At 31.9% G+C, this 23,813-nt stretch overlaps 3 protein-coding genes across 10 annotated transcripts in view; 1 reads left to right on the top strand and 2 right to left on the bottom strand.

Moving 5' to 3' along the window:
* LOC115881019 (phosphatidylinositol 3,4,5-trisphosphate 3-phosphatase and dual-specificity protein phosphatase PTEN) overlaps positions 1-12,366 on the bottom strand; it is a 41,627-nt gene extending 29,261 nt beyond the window's left edge. For all 3 annotated transcript variants that reach the window (XM_030898373.1, XM_030898371.1, XM_030898372.1), the window contains exons 1-3: positions 12,123-12,366; positions 11,905-12,061; positions 930-1,331 (exon numbers count right to left, since the gene is read on the bottom strand). In XM_030898373.1, the coding sequence (XP_030754233.1) occupies positions 930-1,331; positions 11,905-11,950 (448 nt within the window). In that variant the 5' untranslated portion in view covers positions 11,951-12,061; positions 12,123-12,366. The remainder of the gene's footprint in view (positions 1-929; positions 1,332-11,904; positions 12,062-12,122) is intronic.
* Positions 12,367-14,792: 2,426 nt separating this feature from the next.
* On the bottom strand, positions 14,793-21,240 carry LOC115881036 (ATPase family AAA domain-containing protein 1-B-like). The gene is made up of 4 exons (XM_030898394.1): positions 20,940-21,240; positions 20,599-20,813; positions 20,203-20,543; positions 14,793-15,485 (listed from the first exon to the last, which is right to left on the bottom strand). The coding sequence occupies exons 1-4, from the start codon at positions 21,098-21,100 to the stop codon at positions 15,096-15,098; spliced, it is 1,107 nt and encodes a 368-aa protein (XP_030754254.1). The 5' UTR covers positions 21,101-21,240; the 3' UTR covers positions 14,793-15,095.
* Positions 21,241-21,902: 662 nt separating this feature from the next.
* Positions 21,903-23,813, top strand: part of LOC115881088 (stress-activated protein kinase JNK) — a 64,863-nt gene continuing 62,952 nt past the window's right edge. For 4 of the 6 annotated variants that reach the window (XM_030898457.1, XM_030898456.1, XM_030898453.1 and 1 more), the window contains exon 1: positions 21,903-22,042. The gene's annotated coding sequence lies outside the window, so the exon portion shown is untranslated. Of the gene's footprint in view, positions 22,043-22,566; positions 22,672-23,813 lie in introns of those variants that run through there. The other 2 variants (XM_030898455.1, XM_030898452.1) reach the window with 1 other exon arrangement.

Raw genomic sequence — 23,813 nt, 5'->3', positions numbered from 1 at the left:
ATAATTCAATTTGATAGACAATTAAATTATGCATCTGATTCTCATAAAATATACAGGGCATTCCATTTAAATTAAACAAGTTATTGCCGTTTAAAGCTAGTAATTATTTAAAATAAAATTTTAGACACTCTGTATAAGGTAGTATAATTTTTATTATTGCAACACAATAACAGATCAATAAATAAACTTCAGTAAATATTTAATATTAAAAACTTTGATACCCTTGGAGAAATGAAGCCTTAAAATTTTGACTGCAATTTCACAAAATTGAAAATATTTCAAAAACGGCAAGCTTTAAGTATAATAAGCCTTAATCAAATTTACCTTTATTTTAATCGTAGAAACTAAAAATGTAATAATATACAGGGTGTTCCATTTAAAAAAATACACTTTGATATTTTTTATTTATTTGGAACACTCTGTATCTTGTAAAAATATTTTTAAATTGTAGCTCTAATAGTCCTTCAATGAGCCCAAAACTTACAATTTGTAAAAATCTAATCGTTTAGCTACAATACTCCGTGTCGTATGTGGTGAACAACCCTGTATAGTTCGTGAACGAACTAGTTCCAAAGAACTATTCCGACCCCGGAATGAAAGGAACTTATTCCTGGTTTCTCAAAGCACTATTTCCTCAGTAATTCAGTCAGAACTATTCATCATACAATGCAAGCAACGGAGATGTCAATGTTAATCGGGAACTATTGTGAACTAAAGACCTAGTTCAAGGAACTATTCCTCTGGAGGAACTAGAACTAAGAAACTAGTTCCTCCCAAAGAACTAGAATTCCCACCTCCAGTATAGAGTGGTGACAGATCCACATAATACGGGATATCTTTTATCTTTTTGAAAAAACTAGTACAATTTTGAAACAAAGATTTGAAATTTACAAACAACCATTCCTACTATTCTAGAAAAAAAAGGATACAGGTCAAATCGAGGTTGAACCCGTCCTGCTTGTACCTGTTCCTCTTCTTACTGACCAGCCCCTTGAGCGAATTGGTGATGTTGGTGGAGAAGGAGGCCGCCATCGCTTCGGCGGCCCCGCGGCGGATCCCCTTTCCGCCCCCTCCCCCGCGCGCAGCCGCCCCTCCCGCCGCCCTCAGGCAGCAGTCGGCGCATCCGAGGTCATCGCTGCTGGCGGCGCGCCGGTCTACGTCTGCGCGGTGTCGCTGCGCCGCGTCGTACGGCTGGTTCAGCAACGCGGACGCGGAAGACTGCTGCTGGAGGCGGTCACATAGTAGGGAGGTGCCGGAGGCTGCGGAGGCGTGCTTCGTGGGCGAGAGGAAGCCGACGAAGTCCTTGGCGGCGGTGGATTTGGTGCAGCGGCCTGGAGAAAAGAAACAATGAAAACCGATCGTGACTTGATAATGGCTACATAAAAATATCGATAGTTTCGTACATCCCTACTACTTGTAAATAATATATATGTAGATTAGTAGTGGGAACTATCGAATGAATACTATCGAACCATTCGATAGTTGCAATTCATTCGAATAATTCGATAGCTAGTAAAAAAACATTCGTTGAAAACTATTCGAATAAAAATTATCGAATAGATGCGTCATCTGCCTTGAAATATTGTATTCTAGTAATTCGGCAGCAAAAACCATTCATAGCATAAACCGCCTGTTGATGTTTTCACTGCCAACTGAGATACGGGGTCTTTTTGATTTTTTTACCATTTTGAAAATTGTCCATAACTTTTTTAATTCGCGGAATAATAAAATTCGGGTAAAAACGTTCTTAAGGCACTTTTTTAAGCACAATCCAGTGGCGTAGTGAGTTTTTTTCTATGCTTGCTCTTTTTGTCAGAAATAATAAAAAATATAATTTTTTAAATGGAAATCATACTTGGCAATGAACTTAAAAAAGTGCTGACGTTTAACCATTTCGAGCGATATAAAGTTATGGGTACCTATTTCTAAGAATGAGAGATTCAACTTTGGCACATCTCTACTTCTTACCTCGCCAAAATACTCGATCAATCAAAATACTATAGTTATTAATGTATCGATATTTAGATACATATACAAAAATATCGATAGTTCTCTATAAATATTAAAATATCGATAATGCCACAAAATTCACAATTCTCTCCAGAACAATAATAAAAACCGCAGATAATTCAGAAAAAAAAACCGAAAAAGTAACTGAGTGTTTTTTTTCAACCTGTTTTCTTTGATCTAATTCAAAATTTTCGACGCATTTTTGTTTGTTTGTTATCGGGAAACATTCTCCAAAAATAAATTCTCGAGCATTTAACAACAATTTTTTATAGTATTGTTACGTTTTTCGTCGGTTCCGTGTGGATAGAAAGTCACAATTTATTTAACACTAATTAACAAAAACAATAACGATAAAAGACTTATAGAACTATTTACAAACGATTTATAACTAAGAATTTATTTTGAATTTTAGCGCGTCAACTGCACTGGTATATTTATAACTGCCCCCTGTAGGCCACCGCCGCCGGCTTTTATACCGACAGGTAAAGAACTCTAGAATTGTCCATAGATCGTTAGGTGCGTAGACAAGGTTTTCGAATGTTCTCGTATGTACTAGTCCATTCCAGTGGAACTCGATTCTTCTCGAACGAATGAATCATTGCGGTGTCTATGCGATGTTAAGGTCATCCGAGGGCGGGCCATATTGTGAGGTTAGGTCGAGTCCACACCGGCCCGCAACACTGCCCCCTTCTTAGACACATGCTCGTCCCGAGATGTATGTGGTATTGAATGAAGGTATTTGCAAAGCTGGCCCCTGGTACATTGCGAAGTCTGGTAGAAATAGCAGTCTACAGTTTTCGCTCCCGATCTCAGCTTTGGGTTGTAGCAGCAAACGAGAATCTCGATTCCCGTAAATCTGAACAAGACTTCAATCATGTTCCGGATTGTACGCCAACTCAAACCATCGAGTCCACACGCCAGCTTCGGAATGGCTAATCGTGCAATGTTGTTGTTTAGCAGGGCTTCCCTCAGTTCAATCAGGGTCTTCCATAGATTGAGATAAGTCGGCTTACTCGGGGACCATTCCTTGGTGACCAGGTAGAAGATGTGCCTTGCTTGACCATGTGCATTGTCGGTTAGCCTCAAGACGCTTCCAACCTCTGGATCCTGTCGGCGTAGTTCTCCGACACGCCCAAACTTCTCATTGAACGTCGCAGCGATTCCTCTGGACATCCGCAAATCTCGAGCCACACAATGAGCGAGCGAATAATCAGGAGGCACGGAAAAGAGGTCTCGTTGATCTTCTTTGGTTACACCATAGCGAGCCTTCTCACTGCTGTTGTATCGGGCCATGAAATCGTCAAAGGACATCTCCGAATCAGGGGGATCAAAGCTGCAGGTTCTCACGGTCCCAGCACGATCTTCTATTTCGCCTTGGTATGGGCTCAAACGGTTGAAATGGACTACCCTCGGTTTTCCTTTTGGCAATTTTCTGATACGGTATACGACGTCATTAATCCTATCCATGACTTCATATGGCCCTTCCCACGAGGATTGTAGCTTCGGAGATAACCCACGACGTCTCTGCGGGTTATATAGCCACACCAACTTCCCTGGTTGGTATCCTCCATGCTCAGCTTGAATGTCGTAGTGTTCCTTCATTCGGTCACTAGCACTTTGAATTTTAGCGCGTCAACTGCACTGGTATATTTATAACTGCCCCCTGTAGGCCACCGCCGCCGGCTTTTATACCGACAGGTAAAGAACTCTAGAATAGTCCATAGATCGTTAGGTGCGTAGAGAAGGTTTTCGAATGTTCTCGTATGTACTAGTCCATTCCAGTGGAACTCGATTCTTCTCGAACGAATGAATCATTGCGGTGTCTATGCGATGTTAAGGTCATCCGAGGGCGGGCCCTCGGATTGTGAGGTTAGGTCGAGTTAGGTCGAGTCCACACCGGCCCGCAACAGTATATTATGGTATAGCTGTATCCATAAAGTTTTTAGGAATATAAGATTTATTTGTTTCTATGTCAATAATTCATAATAACATAACTAAAGAATTAAATATCATATAGGTAGGTACGTCACCTTTTAACTTTTAAAATTCAATAACAACACTACTGTTGTTTGTTTACAAATTAAATTCTTGAAGTTTTTGTTATGTTTACATTTTTATCAACGTGTTAATCCCCTTAAACATTTTTAACATGTCAATATTTTTCTTCGACAGAAAATAATGAGTATCAAACTATCGAACATAAAATTATCGATATCATATCCCCATCCCTACCCTAATCTCTCACAGAAAACTGCTCTAGTCATAACTAAGTATTCATAATAATTATAATTTCACTAATTATAGTAATTATCGTCCAAAATGTGTATTACTCAAATTCGAACAAACGTTTGCGGTTTTTTGGGTTTTTTTCACGATATTCGCCGAAATTCAAACAAATTTAGATCTATTCCCGAGCAGAGACTATATATTTCGCAATCTCCTTTGTTTTACCGCGAAAAAATCGTAAAAAATGAGTATTTTTCGAGTCCCTGACCTCATTATTTTATGGCTGAACTTCAAGTGGCAGCGTTAATTTATTCGAGATGTGTATACGGAGAACACGCGTTATCAACTTTGATATCGAAACGAAATATCCTATTATACAGGGTGCGCAGCATTTAACGAAATCGTTAATTTATTCGTTAAAAATGAATTAGATTAGAAGAATAATACAGGGTGGCGCACCTCATTCGTCTCGTATATGTGGGGAAGGCAATGTGCATAATTTAAAATTATTTTGAAATGTACAGGGTGTGTCAGAACTAAGATTCATACCAGAGTTATATTTTTCTTATGGAACACCCGGTATTTTATTTCATTTTTGGATTCTAGGACATAAAATAAGGCATTTATTATTTGCTTTGGTTTTTGAGATATTTAAAGATATTTAAATATGCGTGCTATAATAAAAAAAATTATTAACACCCTGTACAGGGTGGGTCAAATTCGACGCTTTTAAATGGAAACACCCTTTTCTATAGGAGATAGACAAAAACTAATATCGGTGTCTGGAGCTCAATTTTTGTCAAAAACATGATGGTGAAAAACGCATATCGATATCTGTTACCGTTTCGGAGTTACGGGGTGTTTTCAAAAATATGCATTTTTAACAAATCGCTATAACTTTTTGACTATGGAAAATTTTGTATTTTTATGAAAACATTTCCAAAGCAACTTTTACGTAGAATTTAATAGTTTAAGTATAATTTTTTTAAATTAATATTTTAAAAATTATCAACAGAAAATTTGATTTTTTATATGGGACACCCTGTATATTTTTAATTTATTGAAAATAATTTAAAATTACCTTTCCAAAAATATAACACACTTGATATTTTGCTCGATTCCTCTTCGAGATATAGAGTATATAAAAATTCGCCCGCTTTAAATAAGTAGGCTTTGAACGACACCGGCTGTAATGCAAAAAAATTCTAGCTGTGAGAATCAATTAAAACGAAAATAATATTTGCTATGAGAGATGCAGAATTTTATAACAATTTAAAATATATTTAACCAACATCAACACATTTAAACTATATCTAAAGCGGCCCATATATTATCAAACAAATTGCGCAACGCAGGCTGTTGCAACGAGTTGCCAATGTATGATAGTGTTTGATGCGTTGCGCAATTGTTTGATGAGTTTCAAGAATATTTGAATTCTTTTGTGCAACAGGACTGTTTGCGCAACGCATTGTGTAGTGTATGTGTGTGTTGCGCTTCGTTGTGCAATATTTTAGTTCTTTCATCCAAATTCTTTGTTTTCTTTTTCATTTTTTGGTATCATCGACATCATCTAGGGTATATACGATAATAATTGACGCAATGGCAATTGAGGACATGATTGTTTCTCAAATAATACACAACTTTTAATAAAAAGTTTGATCATAATTTTACTAAGTGCATGGGTGAGGTAGTTGTGCAACGGAACGTTGCGCATCGCTTTGTTGCGCAACTTGTTTGATAGTGTATGGACCGCTGAATCAGTTGTGCAACGCAACGTTGCGCATCGCTTCGTTGCGCAATTTGTTTAATAATGTATGGGCCGCTTAATAACAATAAAAATAAATAGCAAACCAAGACATGAGATTTTGCTACAGGTGTCCGACATATCGACCGTCTTCTGTTATGGACAGACGGGACAGTTTTTGAACATTTCTCGCGGAATTCATTAACTCATTGGGGGTGAAAGATACCCTCTCATAACTGCTAAGTATTTCTAATTCTTGTCTAGATTATACGGAAGAATAAGGAACCTTTATTCTTCCGCAAATATATCCATAGGATTAGATCCATGGGCACTAAGTCAGACGGCCTTGATGGCCAACGGTATTGTTGGTAACATGCATACACAGGTAAAAAATGGTATAATACAATTTGATAGACAATTTAATTGTGCATCTGATTCTCCTAAAATATGCAGGGCATTCCATTTAAATTAAAGAAGTTATTGCCGTTTGAAGCTAATAATTATTTAAAATAAATTTTTAGACACTCTGTATAAGGTAGTATTATTTTTATTATTGCAACACAATAACTGATCAATAAATAAACTTCATTAAATATTTAGTATTAAAAACATTGATACCCTTGGAGAAATGAAGCTTTAAAATTTTTACTGCAATTTCACAAAATTGAAAATATTTCAAAACGGTAAGGTTTAAGTATAATAAACCTTAATCAAATTTACCTTTATTTTAATCGTAGAAACTAAAAATGTAATAATATACAGGGTGTTCCATTTAAAAAAATACAACTTTGATATTTTTTATTTATTTGGGACACTCTGTATCTTGTAAAAATATTTTTAAATTGTAGCTCTAACAGTCCTTCAACGAACCCCAAACTTACAATTTGTAAAAATCTCATCGTTTAGCTACAATACTCCGTGTCGTATGTGGTGAACAACCCTGTATAAATGTATTGAATATATTGAATTTTCTATAGAAGAGCCAATTAAGGTAAATTCATTTTCTTCACTTCCGATGACAGATTTCTGCCTACTTTGTTAAACCGCTCCACAGGGTGTTTCAAACTTTCTCTTAATTAACAACACTTGTTTTTCCTGGTATAATAATTGACAGATGGAAAATGTCATTTTAAATTTAGAAAGAGATACGAAAAAGTCAAATAATTTAGCTAAAAATTACTTAAAAAATCATCAAAATCGGTCAACCAGAACAAACTATACCGGGTACGTCTCCAAAGTGGCTCACCCCCTATAACTTTTTTATTTTTTCAGATAAACGAAAAAGTCAAATAATTTAGCTAAAAATTACTTAAAAAATCATCAAAATCGGTCAACCAGAACAAACTATACCGGGTACGTCTCCAAAGTGGCTCACCCCCTATAACTTTTTTATTTTTTCAGATAAACGAAAAAGTCAAATAATTTAGCTAAAAATTACTTAAAAAATCATCAAAATCGGTCAACCAGAACAAACTATACCGGGTACGTCTCCAAAGTGACTCACCCCCTATAACTTTTTTATTTTTTCAGATAAAACAACGAGATTTGGTATCTATTTGGAGATTGGTTAGTATAATATGACATAAATTAGGATTGATTAACGTATTCAATTGTTGATTTGTAAATGGCACCCTAGGCTTTTGGTTACTTTATTCGACAGAAAATTACACTCTGAATAGAGACATAACATATGTCAACTTTTGACATTTTCGCATATGGTTTATTTGAAATTGTAACCTGCGGTTCGTAAAGAAAATTTGACTCGAAATACCGAGTGTGTGGTATCAAATTATTCGAAAAAAAAATGTTTTTTCCAAATATACCAATGAGCCACCTTCGATCCATTTGAAAAAATTGAGATATGATTAAAAATACGATTTGGGTATCTTTTAACTGAGCAGGACAAGACACTAAAAACATTAGACGATCAAATCTATTTTTCCAAGGCTCCTTGATTTAAAATTAGTGTTTTTAACACAGCCATGGCACTCTAGATTGAAATTTAAAGTACAATTTGTTTTTGAGCAAATATGTCAAAAGTTGACATATGATATGTCATTCGATTCAGAGTGTCATTTTCTATCGAATAAAGTAAAAAAATACCGAGGGTGCCATTTAAAAATCAAAAGTTATAGTCATTTCCGGTGAACCAGGAAGTGACAGAAAACAATTGAATGAGTCAATCAATCCTAATTTATGTCATACACAAACATACCAAATCTCGTTTTCTTTTTTATCTGAAAAAATAAAAAAGTTATAGGGGCGAGCCACTTTTGAGACGCACCCGGTATAAAATTTTAAAATACATCAAAATTTTAAGGTGCCAGTTTTTCGTGCCGATGAGTGTATTTAAGTACATTAAAAAAATTAATTAATAGGGATATAAAAACTCTCAAGAAAATAGAAATATAAACAAGGATAGAATATAACATACCTGTAAATCACAGTTTCCTATATCCAAAAATATCAAACTATTAGAACAATATATTGATATTAAAGTGATTATTTTTAAATCATTGACAATAATTATGAACTTCACATAATTTATGTTTAAACTCTTCTAATCAAATATTAAATTCAAAGCTCTGTTTCACAAATTACTGAGTAATAAAGACAATTAAACAAATCCTTACACAATATTACGCAAAAAATCAATTATTTTTTTCGGATTTTGCACATAAAAAACGAGAATTACTCTACTAACCACATGAATCAAATGACAATAAAACCATAGAAATTGAAGTGCATTTTATGTTATCAATCAAATTTTAGAAAAAAAAAACAGATAACAATACCTATTATTATTGATATGTATCTGAATTCAAGATTTGAATTTTTACATTTTTTTAAATTAATTTATTCTTATCTAGACGCATACATTCACAATTATTTTTTTTTGTGATAGGAAATAATCTATATCTATACTAATATACAGGGTGAGTTTCCTACGATGTTCTCTATGGGTATCTCGGAAACTACTGGAGATAGAGAGTCGGTTAAATGGGGAAAGAATTGCAGTTTTGTGGGGTCATAAATATGCGCCTTTCAGATTTTTGAAAAAGTTCATGGCTGACTAGATATTTCGAAAAAAACAAATTTCGGCTATTTTAAAAATTGTCCCTAACTCCATTATAAGCTGTTTTAGACAAAAAGTTTTCAGATAAAAGTTGTAGATAATCACATCCTTAATGAGACTGTGTTCTTCGTTTTCTTCTAAAGCCTGTCATTTTTGACATAAGGCGGTACTTCTTTTGGATAACGCTCCGTCTCATCCACCTGCAGCAGATTTAAAATCTAGTGATGGTATGATCTTTGTAATGTTGTAATGTTCATGCCTCCGAACGTTACACCACTTATTCAGCCAATGGATCAGAATGTGCTTAGGCTTACCAAGCTTTTCTATAGGAACAGTCTTCTTAGTTCCATTATTACTGGAAATGACACTATAGGTGAAGCCCTTAAGAAAACTACGTTAAGGGATGCAGTGATCCATTTAATGGCCGCATGGTAAAAACTAAACCCAGACATGATCTCAAAATGTTGGCGAAACATTCTTGACTTTACGGATGCATTAGATGAGGACGACTTGCCTCTATTACGCATAAGACAACAGCTAATTGAAGAACGAGCTGCCGACCCAATAAGAGACACAACAGCACTTTTAGGCGCTATAGGGCCCGTAAGTTTTGCATTTGTACATTTTTGTTTAAAAACCGGTTTTATCTAAAGTAAGCGCTAGGTCATTAACTATAGTATAAATTAATACATATTATGTAGTAATTTTTAAACGTTTTAACGGGCGGAATACACGGGCTGTAGACATTGAAGAATGGAACAAGGATTCAGTGATAGAAGAAGCGAGCCTGGAAGAAGCTGAAAATATGGATTCAAATGAGAGTGACATTGAAATCGAGGAACAGCCAATAATTACAATTAAACATAGCGAAGCAGTCCAGGTCCTTACAGTATCATTAGAATGGGCTAAACAAAACCCAATAAATTTATCGGAAAATACAACTCTAAAAAACATTCTTGAAAAAGCAGTTTTAGCTAACATTTCGGCCAAACAAACTCAGTCAAAAATAACTTCATATTTTAGAACTAATAATTAGTCTCATGTAATTTACATAGAAGCACTTGATTTTGATGTACGATTAAACGATTTTTAAAATATTAATCCGTATTTTATTATGTATTTTTACTACCTTCAATAATATGAACATACCGTTAGTATGAACAACCTAAAATTTTTTGTGTTCATATTATCGCGATTGCACTGTACTAGTAGGTACGTATATGAGTAATATAAATCACAAATTATAATGAGAACGAAAAATAATCAAACAAAAAGTTCATGAATATTTAAAAAATTAGCATTCGGTTCTAAAAATCGAATGAATCAGTATATTCCGTGTGTTACAAAATACGTATGAATATGTAAAACAAGAGAATTTTTAAATGATATACAGGACGTCCCCGATAGTGTATACAGGGTACCGCAAAAGTGCGTCGCACATTTGTAGCTCCTTTAATAAAAAACTTATTTAGATTTTGTTTAAGCGCTAACCTCAAGTATGCCCTAGGATGTATTTCAGAACAATGGAACACCCTGTATATTATTGCATTTTTGGCTTCCTTTCTGTATAATACTGTAATCACTTTACATAATCCTAAAATATTATTAAATATGTTTTGATAGTTCCAGAAATAAAAAAAAATAAAATTATATTTTTGAGCCTTTCTTAAAAAATTATTAATAATACAAGAAATGTCCTGAAATCAAAACTATACTTTGCTATAAATATCGCAATTTTAAATCATACAGGGTGTTCAAAAACCTAAGCCAAACTTTCTAAAATATAAAATTTTTCTTAGAATGTTTAAATGGAACACCTTGTATATTATTTTTTTGTTTGATGGGGAATTAAATAATGAACATTTTTTGTATTTAAAGTATTTCAAAATTTTAAACGGTTTTGTAGATATTCAAAGTATTATATTACATATAGCTTTTTCAACAGTAAATTTTTCTCAAAGCTATCTAATGATTTTTGTCTGGTATATTACCATTGAAAGATTCATATTATATTATATAATAATACAGCATATATCAGCAAAACTGTTAAAAAAATTTAAAATACTTTATATTTATACAAAAAATGTTCTTTTTGTAATTCTCCATTTAACAAAAAATATATTATTTTCTGTGTTCCATTTAAACGAAGAACTAACAAACAACCAATGCACTTTTTTATAAATTAATAATTGGGACACCTTGTATACAGTGTAAGTCAAAACTAGATGTTAATTTTTCTCCGCTATTTCAAATAGAACACCCTGTATTTTATTATATAAATCAAAGTAATTTTAACACTATTAACTTCACAATTAATTAAATTTAAGTAATTAATATCAACTCCATTTTTGTGAGAGACAGGTATGTCACATTTAATGATAAACACATACTAGCAAAAAAAATTAAAGATCCTAATCAAATTTTACTTTCAAAAAACCTAAATTTTCTCTATTTTTGGGTATAGAAAGTTATTGATATTACCCTGTATATAAGAACTTTGCAAACTTAATACCATCCAAATAGCAATAATTTAACACAATATCTGTATCTCTATGACTTCATTATGAACAGAATAAAATAAAATTGAGAACATTGTGGTTAGCTCTAAAAATCATACGATTTTAATCATTTATAAGCTTAAATAATATCCATTTATTGCAGATGATACTCAAAAAACTGGAAGTTTTATGATATTTTAAGAATAACGTTCTTTTAACTTAGATTTAACATCTTAAGTTGGTGTTATCATAGTGGCATTTAAATTCTGTTCGAACCTCTTTCTAGGCTATAAATTTTGGGTATAGGACTATGAAAATTAAGAAATCATAGATGCTTAATTGTGACTTACCTTTAAAAGTATTCCTTGATTTCCTGCAACTGATACAAAGACCCATAAAAAACTCAACGAGTCCCAGAAACTGCGAGACCCTCGGTATTTCGTCGGTACCATGAACAAACTCGATACCGAAATTTGATTGATCAATTGGCGAGGACAAACGAAAAAACTAAAAGATAAATAATAAGATGAATTGGCACTGAATCTCCAAAAACTAGCAAAAATTTTACACTAAAGACGAAATCCCTTGCTACTGGCGTGCAGTGATGAAAAGGATCACATTTTTCGCAGCGGTTCCACTACTGAATCGGTCCGCACATTTGGCAAACTGAATCGCGGTACTCTGGTCGGTACTGGTCAAGTTTCACGAAGTATTACCATCGTACTTTTTCAGAGAAAATTCGATTTTTCTAAAGAGTCTTTCAGTCTTTGTCTTTTTTAGCTGAAGAAAACGAACCTTCACATTTTCTGTCAAATCTCGTCGCAGTCTGGGCAACCTTGAAATTTACAGATTCCTACCGTACCGGCATGTATGTCATCGATTACTACTGTTCCGCGAATTTCAAGTCCAATTCCTGGAAATTAATTTATGCAATTGATTTTACTGTTTTATTCGGTGAAAACTATCGCAATTTTACGTTAGAGTATGAATAAAAGGTTCTCTTGCTTAAAGCAAGGGGAAAAAAGTTTTTACATGGTGGTTTTCGCTTTTTATAGCATCGATAAAAAGCGCTATTGTCTTTGTGTAAATATTTGTAAAAGTAATTACATTTTTATGTCGTTCTGAAAAGCAACATTTTTCTAGACTGCGTGGCAACATAAAAGTTTATTTTATAGTTTTTGTATTAGTATATTTTAAAAGGAAAGGAATTTATTATGCAATGAAAAAATTATATTACTGTATATGAATATCTCAACTGATTCAAGGATTTTTAATAGCATATCTGAATGAATAAAGTACCATTAATTAGGAGTAATTTTTGTTTTATATAAAAGTAATATTATTGTGTTAATTTTAAAACTGTAAAACAACTATAATTTGTAATTTATATAATATTCTTTTTTTAGAGAAGTTGTAGGCAACCAACAATTCACATATTGCGTATACTTGGTTGCATAACATTTATTCTATAAAATACCGTCGCAGTAGCCTGTTAAATAATATTCAAAAATAATTTCTATCAAACAAGATCGAACATCATAATTCTATATGTCAATATTTGTAATAAATGATAAAAAATTGTCAAAAATTGATGTTTTTACACAAAACAGTATCTATTTTCGAAAAATATTTTCTAATAAATTCAAAACCTTCCTGTAAATAATAACAGGCTATCTGAATTTTTATTATTTTTGTCTCATTTAAATAGAAATTGTTGACAAGAATTTGTGTAAACTTTTAGTAAACGATATATAAAGAACGACCAGATAGAAATTATCATCGATTAATTTTTCAAAGGCTACTATGATACCGTTTTCTTTTTTCCGAATAAGGCGGGCAACTAGCATTTATAATAAAAGGTATTTCTAGTTGCATACAAGTCGCTAATTTATATTAAATAAATGACATATAGAGGTAGACACGACGGAAATTATCATAGATTATCGTTTCAGATGCTACTATAACGCCATTTTTTTCTTTTTGAATGCATAACACTTAAATAAAAGTTTTTCGACAAGTTTTTATGTGAATTTAAAATAAATAAATGATGTATAGAGGGAAACACGACGGAAATTATGGATTTTTATTTCCAAAGCTACTACGACATAGTTTCTTTTTCTCTCAATCGCATAACGCTTAAATACAAATCAAAGGTAATTAATACAAATTTTTTGACAAGTTTTCAGTTAATTTAGAATAAATAAATGACGTATAGAGGTGGACACGACGGAAATTGTCATGGATTCTCGTTTCACAAACTACTACGACGTCGTTTTTTCTTCTCGATCAAATAACGTTTAAACAAAAATCTACGATAATTAAATTTATAATAAATAAATGACGCATATAGATGGAATCAACGAAAATGATCATAGATTTTCGTTTCAAATGCTACTATAAAGTTGTTTTTATTTCTTCTCGATCGCTTAACGCTTAAATAAAGTCTAGTCTAAGATAATTAATGTATTTTTCTGACAAATTTTTATGTCAATTTAGAGGGAGACACGACGAAAATTATAATTTCAAAGCCTATTATGACGCCGTTTTTTTTTCAACCCATTGTGACGTGGCATGACGCTTAAATTAGTCAAAAATATCTCATAAATTTATATTATTTATCAAAATAATTAATTCATATTACTTGACAATCTAACCTAACTAAACGACGGAAATTTTCATAGATTTTCGTTGCAAGTGCTACTATAAATCCATTTTTTTTAATAATTTCTAAATAAAAATCCTAGATAATTAATGCTTGCGCTTGTCGAGAATATGCGACAAGTTTTTATATCAATTTGCAATGAATAAATGACGTGTAGAGGGAAACACGACAAAAATTATTATTGATTTTCATTTTCAAAGCTACTACGACACCGTTTTTTTTTCCTCGATCGCATAACGCTTATAAATACAAATCATGGATAATAAATACATAGTTTTTGATAAGTTTTCAGTCAATTTATAAAACACAGATGACGAATAGAAGTAAAAATGACGGAAATTATCATCTAGTCTTGTTTTAAAAGCTACTATGCCGCCGGTTTTCTCTTCTCTATCGCATAAGGCTTAAATGAAAGTGAAACATAATTAATATATATTTTTTGACAAATTTTCAGTCAATTTATAATGAATAAATTACGTATAGAGGTTAACACGACGGAAATTATCATTTCACAACCTAGTATGACGTCGTTTTTTTTTTCTCTCAATCGCATGACGCTTAAATAAAAGTCGAAAATATATCGAAAACTTATATTATTTATCAATCCACATAAGATAATTTCGGATCATCTCTTTAACAATACTTTTTAAAAATATAACTACTTAATCTTAAAGGAAAATGAAAAAAAAAACAGTTTTTCGCAACTTTTTCGAATTTCCTTTTGGACGTGGACACTTCGGCGACCTCACAGCCCTCACTCGAAGTCCTCTAAGTTTTGTAATTGGAACACTTTTCGAACAGGGAACTCAGTTCGGAACATTTGCTGCTGTAAGCTTTGAGATTATTGAAAACCGGCTCCAATACTATAAACCACGCCTGCTAATCTAGCTCTATTCGCGACTGAGTCGTGAGCGAACCGCACTGGATTTTACTCTCGCGCATGCTTCCAAAGGACAACTTCAGGTCGTCCATCATGATCGGCCTCAAAGCGTCATGGAAATTGTCATCTTCCCCGTTCGAGCCTAGTCTCCTGTTTAACGATTGCTGTACGTAGCCTCTCAATCGAGAAACTGCGGCGATACGACACAATTCTTTCAAGTCCGAACCTGAGAAACCTTCGGTGCTCATGGCTATGCTTTCTACGTCCACGTCTGGGGCTACTGGTTCGTTTTCGAGAATCAGGCTTAGGATTTGTCTTCTTTGGGCTACGTTGGGCATGGCAACGTGGAAAGTAGCTGGCATACGGCGAAGAATAGCCCTATCCAAGTCCTACAACAAAGAAACAATAAGTACCGGGTGGCCAACTAAGAATGGACGCCGGCTGTATCTCAGAAACTACTTATCGTATAACTTTGGGAAAAACATTCTGATAGGTAAATCGACCAAGAGAAATCGCTGGAAATTATTTTCAAGCTCGACAAATGTCCGCTAGGGAGCGTTTCTCTGAAAGCCAATCAAAAAACAGGGTTTTTCTCAAAAATATGCAGGTGAACAGGTATTTTAAATATTACTATTATAATCATCGAGAAATTTGTAATTTTTTTGATATAAAGTGTTTTAGCCAATTAAGCCGAGAGCTAATTACTCCGAACCAATGGGCACTTACCCTAGTATCCTACAGGCAGAAATCTACGCTATCGAGAGATGCGTACAACTTATCTTAGATAGGAACTATCGGAAACAAGAAATAGCCATCTTATCTGATAGTCAAGCAGCGTTAAAGGCGATCAACTCAGTATCAATCAATTCAGCGCCCTCTAACTACCACGAAAAAAATTATAGAAACAAAATGTATACTGAAGATCATTAAGGAAGAAAAGCTCTTTTAAACGAGCACTAGTTTGTTTAAATCGGTTAACCCAAACCAGAGTTATCCTTATTTTAATAAAAGCAAGTTTAACCTCCCCTCACCACTTTATTTTATGAGTTAGAGCAAAACACTCTATATCAAAAAAATTACAAATTTCTCGATGATTACAATAGTAATATTTAAAATACCTGTTCACCTGCATATTTTTGAGAAAACCCCTGTTTTCTGATTGGCTATCAGAGAAACGCCCCCTAGCGGACATTTTTCGAACTTGAAAATAATTTCCAGCGATTTTTCTTGGTCGATTTACCTATTAGAATGTTTTTCCCAAAGTTATACGATAAGTAGTTTCTGAGATATAGCCGGCGTGCATTCTTAGTTGGCCACCCGGTACCTACATATACAGGGTTGTTCATCCCATACGACACGGAGTATTGTAGCTAAACGATTAGATTTTCACAAATTGTAAGTTTTAGGTTCCTTGAAGGATTATTAGAGCTACAATTTAAAAATAATTTTACAAAATACAGAGCGTCCCAAATAAATAAAAAATATCAAAGTTGTATTTTTTTAAATGGAACACCCCGTATATTATTACATTTTTAGTTTCTACCATAGAATAACTAACTGAAAGAAATGAAAACTCCTATGTTAAAGCCTGGAAACACGCGCTCGACGCGATCCAAGCGGGCTACTGGCAGAACTAAAAGTTCGCGCCATATTTTTAAATGGACCTTTACTGCCAGTTCATAAGTTTTTTACTTATATTTGGTAATTTCAATCTAGATTATGAACTTATTTGTAACAAAACATTTTACAAAATAAAAATAATGTATTTTGATACAAATAAATTAATAATCTAGGTTGAAATTAGAAGAAAACACGAAAAATTTGTAACTTGATTATTTTATTATAACATTGTTAATAAAATTACATATAACACATTCAACACTATACAAGTATATATAAAAGTTATCAGAATTTATACAATCAGTTATAAGTAATTATAAAAAAGGTTATAAATGATAAATAAATAATTCATTATATAAAAGACATATAGTTACCGTGAATATAATTTGGTATAACTTTAATCTCAACTTTAATGACCTATTCAAATAGAAACATCTTACAATTCACATTATATAATACACAAAGCCAAGGGACAAAATTGTTATTAAATCTATTCTCGATGACTCGAAGCATTTTTTTTTCAAATAAAACAGGACATATAGGGCTTATAAATAATACAAGGGTATAGAAAATATATAAATAAGTAAATACAAATATATTTTCAACCTAATGATTAATGATTATACTCGTTTAAATAAATAAATGATCTTTTTAAAATTACTTGTTTGTCTTTGCAAATTTGTATATTTAATATTTATCTAAAAGCGTACACTTACATAAATTACTGCACAACCTTTAAAATTAAGCTTTTAATATGTTATACAAATTCTTGATTCGATATAAATACACTTAAATAAAACTTTAAAATTAATGATCTTCCAAATTTCTGAGACAGCCATTTTGTTGAAAGAATTTGTTTTGATTATGAGAAATTTCATAAAAATTATCACAGGGATTAATTAATCTTATATATGAAACTACTTGGCTTTTAAATTTCACAATCCTATCGTCCAAAATACTCTAAATTCGCAAAAATCCGTAAATATTCCCATAAAAACAAATCACAATTCACTTCCACTTCACAGAAACTGACAGACATTGCCAGATATGGAATGACGTTTATTTTTCAATTTATTTTACTGATCTAACTGATCCGGGTCACTTAGAAATTAAATTTTTATTAAATTATTTAATTATAATTGTTTCTGGCGAAAGCAACTTCATATCAATGTTTATTCATAGGGTAACAAAGCACATCGCTGTAAAATTATCAACATTTTATATAAATATTTATATTTTTCAACTACTCCAACTACTCCAATTACTCCACAGAGAATCAAACGAATTGTTGATTAAACTATACTCTGTGGATGACTTGATAAAATCATGATGAAATTAAAGTCCCTAGATGAATATCTAGGGACTTTAGATGAAATTTCTACGCAGCGCCATCTATCCCTCTACTGGCAGAAACTCCGCCGTGTTTCCAAAATTCAAATGGCAGTTTCATCCGCCTGGTTTCTACTATTAAAATAAAGGTACGTTTGATTAAGGTTTACCGCATTTTAATCTTACACTTTTTGAAATATTTAGGTTTTTGTCAAAATACAGTAATAATTTTAATGCTTCATTTCTCTAGGCTTATTTAAGTTTTTAAAACCAAATATTGTACTGAAGTATTTCTATTTACTAAATTTTGTGGTGCAATAGTAAAAATTATATTACGTTATACAGAGTGTCTAAAAATGTATTTTAAATAATTACTAGCTTTAAACGGCAATAACTTGTTTAATTTAAATGGAACACCCTGTATATTTTATGAGAATCAAATGCACAATTTAATTGTCTATCAAATTGTATTAAACCATTTTTTACCTATCTCTTCAAGTTTTCGTAGAAAGTGCATTTTCTTATAATTGAGACCTCATTTATCAATATACCCATGGAATATTGACATTTTAGATTATTTTTTAAGTTGTAACAAATTTTGGTTAAGTTGTAAAAGTAGTCCTAGTTCCTACCGTCCGTTTAAACATACACCTACTATCTTCAAATCTTTTATCTAAAATAAAAATATTTATAAGAAAAAAGTGTTTCAAATAGCTTATCTAAAACGCCTCTAAATTTTTATAAGGAAAAATGAAAATAAAAGTTTCAGTAATATCTGGGTTAATATGATTCCAGTATTCAAACTACATTAACTGACTATTTGCGTTGATTAATAATATAATAATTGCCCCAAATACTACAAAACTGAATTTTGTATGTGTATGTATTTTTTATTTTATTTGTATTTTAAAATTTTGATCATCTCACACACTGGTCAAAGGTCAAGTGTTTGATATTCTGTAGCTTTGGAATTATATCTATTTACTGCGTACTGTTCTAAAATTGTCCATGTATGTTCTTTTTGTAATTTTAAGGACTTAGATTTTTTTGAATTGTATTATTTGTATTGTGTATTTTTTGTTGTTTGTGTTTTTTTGTGATTTTGTTGCTTGTGAGTGCTTTGTCGATGAAGCTGTTTTGGCTTTTTGCACAATAAAGCGTTGTTTGTTGTTGTTTGTTGTTATTAGACTGTAGTAAAAAGTAACACCTGATTGATTTCATTTTTTGACAAATGCTTATTTTTATTATTATATTAATTTCTGATTCAAATCCACATTTATTTAGAATCATTTATTCAACACAATTAAGTATGTAATTAATATTTGGGCGGTAATAATGGTGGAATATTTAATTATTGGTATATTCTTAATTAAGATTTAAATAGTATTTTTTTGTATACAAATGGGCTAGTAATATTATCGTTTTTAGCACCTGTACATTTGGTGCATTTGTCGCTTTAAAAACAATCTAAAATGGTCTAAATTATTAGAAAATGCAATTTCTACGAAAACTTGAAGGGATAGGGAAAAAATGGTATAATACAATTTGATAGGCAATTAAATTGTGCATCCGATTCTCCTAAAATATACAGGGTATTCCATTTAAATTAAACAAGTTATGGCCGTTTAAAGCCAGAAATTATTTTAAATAAATTTTTATACAGTCTGTATGAGGTAGTATTATTTTTATTATTGCAACAAAATATCTGAACAATAAATAAACTTCAGTAAATATTTAGTATTAAAAACTTTGATACCCTTGGAGAAATGAAGCTTTAAAATTTTCACTGCAATTTCACAAAATTGAAAATATTTCAAAAACGGTAAGGTTTAAGTGTGATAAACCTTAATCTAATTTACCTTTATTTTAATCAGAGAAACTAAAAATGTAATAATATACAAGGTGTTCCATTTAAAAAAATACAACTTTGATATTTTTTATTTATTTGGGACACTCTGTATCTTGTAAAAATAAAAATATTTCTAAATTGTAGTTCTCATGGTCCTTCAACGAACACAAAACTTACTGATAAACCAGAATTTAAGTCAGCTATATTAGGTCCCCATATCACTCCACATGAGTTTTCGATATCAAAGTAAAAAACTCAATAAAAAAAACAATTTACAACTTTTAAACACCGTATATACAAAACCTTACCTGCGGTCTGTTAGTCGCTCCCATAACCATCACTGTACAATTCGGATCAGTAATCAGTCCATCCCACAACGACATAAACTGTGCCTTCATCATAGCAGTAGCCTCATGATCCGTACTATTCCTTGCACGTAAAAATGAATCAATCTCATCGATAAAAATGATACAAGGCTGTAATTTTACAGCTAAGGAAAAGACAGCAGATGCTAACTTTTGACTCTCCCCGTACCATTTATCGGTCAAAATTGATACGTCCAAGTTGATGAAGAATGTTCCAGCTTCACGAGCTGTGGCTTTGGCAATGAGGGTCTTGCCACAGCCTGGAGGACCATGTAAAAGTACACCTTAAATAGAGATTATTTGAATTTACTATAAACTAACTAAATAAAAAAAAATTACCTTTAGGGGCTCTGGTTAGTAGAGAATCAGCAAAAAGATCTTTATGCTGAATCGGTAGGATTACAGTTTCTCTCAGTTCTTGTATAAGGTCTTCCAGTCCAGCAATATCATCCCAAGTTATATCAATGTCTTTAGGGTTTACAATATGGGCAGCTATCATCAATTCGTAATCACTCAAGTTTTCGACAGCTATCTTATTTTTTGCGAAATCCATTCTAAAAGAAATAGTTGACAGAGATAGTAAAGAGTATTATACGGGTATATAAGTCTCGTCCCCCATATACAGACTTCTATGGCGTATAGTTATGCTTGTGCAACATTTAACGAAACGAGGTTGATACCTTTTTAGTTGGTTTACTGCAGCTTCCTTGGCTTTTTTCTTGCTCTTGTTCGTGGGATCCAAATGGTTCATGAGCCATTTTACGCTCCAAAAGGTGGCTAGAGAAACGACGGTTAACCTAAGAACAAAGGAGATTGTTTCGCCCTTTGGTTGGTTCATCATGATGGGAACCGATTATGGTTCTTCAAAGAGGAAAATTATCTGGTTCTGAACGTAAATACCGGTATATTATCGAGAATTTCTGCTATAAAAAAATATTACTTCACATTAATCTACCATTGACATTTACGAAAAAGACGGAAATAAAGCTTAATTTACATAATTTAAAAAATATGTCAAAATGTTAAATAACCATGATCTATGGCCATAAAAAATAAATATTTTTGCAAATTTTTGACTGTTTTATGTGCTAATAATATTAAAATAATTAAATATATACAGAGAGAATATAAATAAGATGCTTCAAACATAATATTAACTTGTTATAACAGAAAAGAATGTAAAAAAATATAATTACGTAAAGCTAGTGTGAACAGGACTGATCTTTAGGGGATTTTTTGAAAAATCCTATAAAATTAAAAAAGCTGTATTAATTTGAAAAACTATACAGAAAAACAAAATATTTTTCAAATATTACAATTTATAAGCTATAATAACCGGTAATATGCTGTTTTATTAATAATAACTAATTTGATTGAATTAAATTTGTGTATTACTGGTTGCCTATTAAACCAATCTTTTATTGATTATTTTCAGGTAAATGAATACTAAATAACATCTTCAACTCATTTGCAGATATATCATTAGAAATTCTATAAACTAAGATAAGTATGATTGCAAAATTACCTAGATATTTTGATGAAATAAACTAAAAATATTAGAGATTTTTTAGTGCCCTCTGTCGGCCATATTGAGCGCATGTCAAGTAAGCGCTCGTGCAAAAATTCGGCAAAATGCCAAAGTCAGTCGCTGACTCTCGTGTGGTAATGTGCTATACGTGAAATTTTTCGGTTTATTTCATGTTTTGTGTTAAAAAGTAACTCGTTTTTGTGTGCACGAAACCGCAGTGATCATTTTCCGACTGACCTTTCCTTTATTAAACCCGTAAGTAGCCTTTTATTTCCGTTTTTACCTTTCCAACGTAGCGCCGAGCAACGAACACTGTCTAAAAAATCGATTAAAATATCCGCGACATTTTTGCCGAATGTGCCCGGTTTTGCTGATAGTTATGCGACATTTATATATTTCCATTTTTTCGTCGTCAAATAGTTGTTAGAAAGGCAATTTTATCGATTTTGGTGCAAGTAATTGGAAAACAAATGAAATCGAGTAGGCGACTGTCATCTGCGGTAATTTTTTATAGGTTATGTAGAATTTTACATTTTTATATTTATTTTTCAGTAAAAATAACGTAAAATTTAAAAAAAATCCTTAAATAAATACAACGTTTAATCGATTTAATTGTTTATACGTTTGTTTATAACGAAAAACAGGTTGCAGCAACGTAATTTGTAGAATTCTGTTCACACCTACTTTTTTGAAGGTAAATTATTATTATTTACTTTTATATAACACCAAAAGTGATTTGTATGTGATGAAAAAGGTTCCCTTAAGTGATTTTCTATGTGAACGAAGAGGAACAGAAGGAACAGGTTGTGAAAAGTGGATTTAAAAAAGTCACGTCATAATTTGATGAATCATGAAATAATAACATTGCAGGTGGATAGAGTAAGGTACTTAGTGAATAAGTTTTTTTAATAATCCCTACAAAGTAATTTTTAATTTTACATACATAGTTGAAATAAAATACCTGGCATCTCCTAGAGGAAAAAAAAACTGGGCTTTAAATAAAGCCTATCTGTACAGGGTGTCCCATTTTCATGTGTTTTATTGGGTTTCTCGTTTATGAGTTTTTTCACACTACTGTGCTATTTTTTTATGAAACTAAAGATGCTTCACATATATAAATATTTGTCCTAGCCCCTTTGGTTTCTGATATACAGGGTGAAGTTGAAAATGTTGCATTTTTCGACCCATTTCATATCTTGATTATCTTATAACAAATCGAAAAGGTAAAAACTGAGTCTCATAAAGTATTTTACGTAGAAACCAGTGGCGTAACTAGTTTTTCACCGGGAGCTGTCATTTTCGAAATATTTTCAAAATTTTTTCCGAAATTTTGGTTCAAAATTATGTTTTTTAAGTTGTACACCCTGTATATAATGTTTTTATTTGATTTGTCTTGTGAGCTCTCTAAAAATATAATATATTCTATACCTGTTCTCATAAACAAGGTAAAAATTACGTTAAGTTATAGATCAAAGTTGTGTTTTTTTCTAATGGAACACCCTATATATTTATTTATTTTCGGATTCTAGGAAAAAATAAAGGTGAGTTTTATTAAAGCATATACCTAAAATCTAAGGTGTTTGACATATTTCACATTTTGTGAAAATGAAGAGTAAATTTTAAATTTCGATAACAGCTACCTAAATTTTAGTTCACTTTGTATAGCCTGATATTTCATTACAGTAACCATTGTATGTTAAACCAAATTGAAATTTGACCCGAAAAATTATACAGGGTGAGACCAAATTAATATGGAACATTATTCACTTTTAAAAATAAGTTACTCCTTTATTTTAAATGGAATAGCCAGTATATTTTTCCGGTGTTCAATGGGGAATTTATATATCTTGAAAATATTATTAAGGTTGCCTAATACACACCTAATACCAGAAGTTATATAAAATAGATGTGAACACCTTTAAAAAACCGTACTATAAAACCTTTAGTAACAAGAACCTCTAGTTTTATAAGGAAAGTGATAAACAACATTTTAAGGTTACTATTAGTGATAAGTGACCAACGCTAC

Source organism: Sitophilus oryzae, unplaced genomic scaffold (genome assembly GCF_002938485.1).
Source record: "Sitophilus oryzae breed Bouriz unplaced genomic scaffold, Soryzae_2.0 scaffold_1693_pilon_pilon, whole genome shotgun sequence".
Classification (NCBI taxonomy): Eukaryota; Metazoa; Arthropoda; class Insecta; order Coleoptera; family Curculionidae; genus Sitophilus; species Sitophilus oryzae.
Note: the sequence above shows the minus strand (reverse complement) of the source record. Positions and strands in the feature narration are given on the sequence as shown.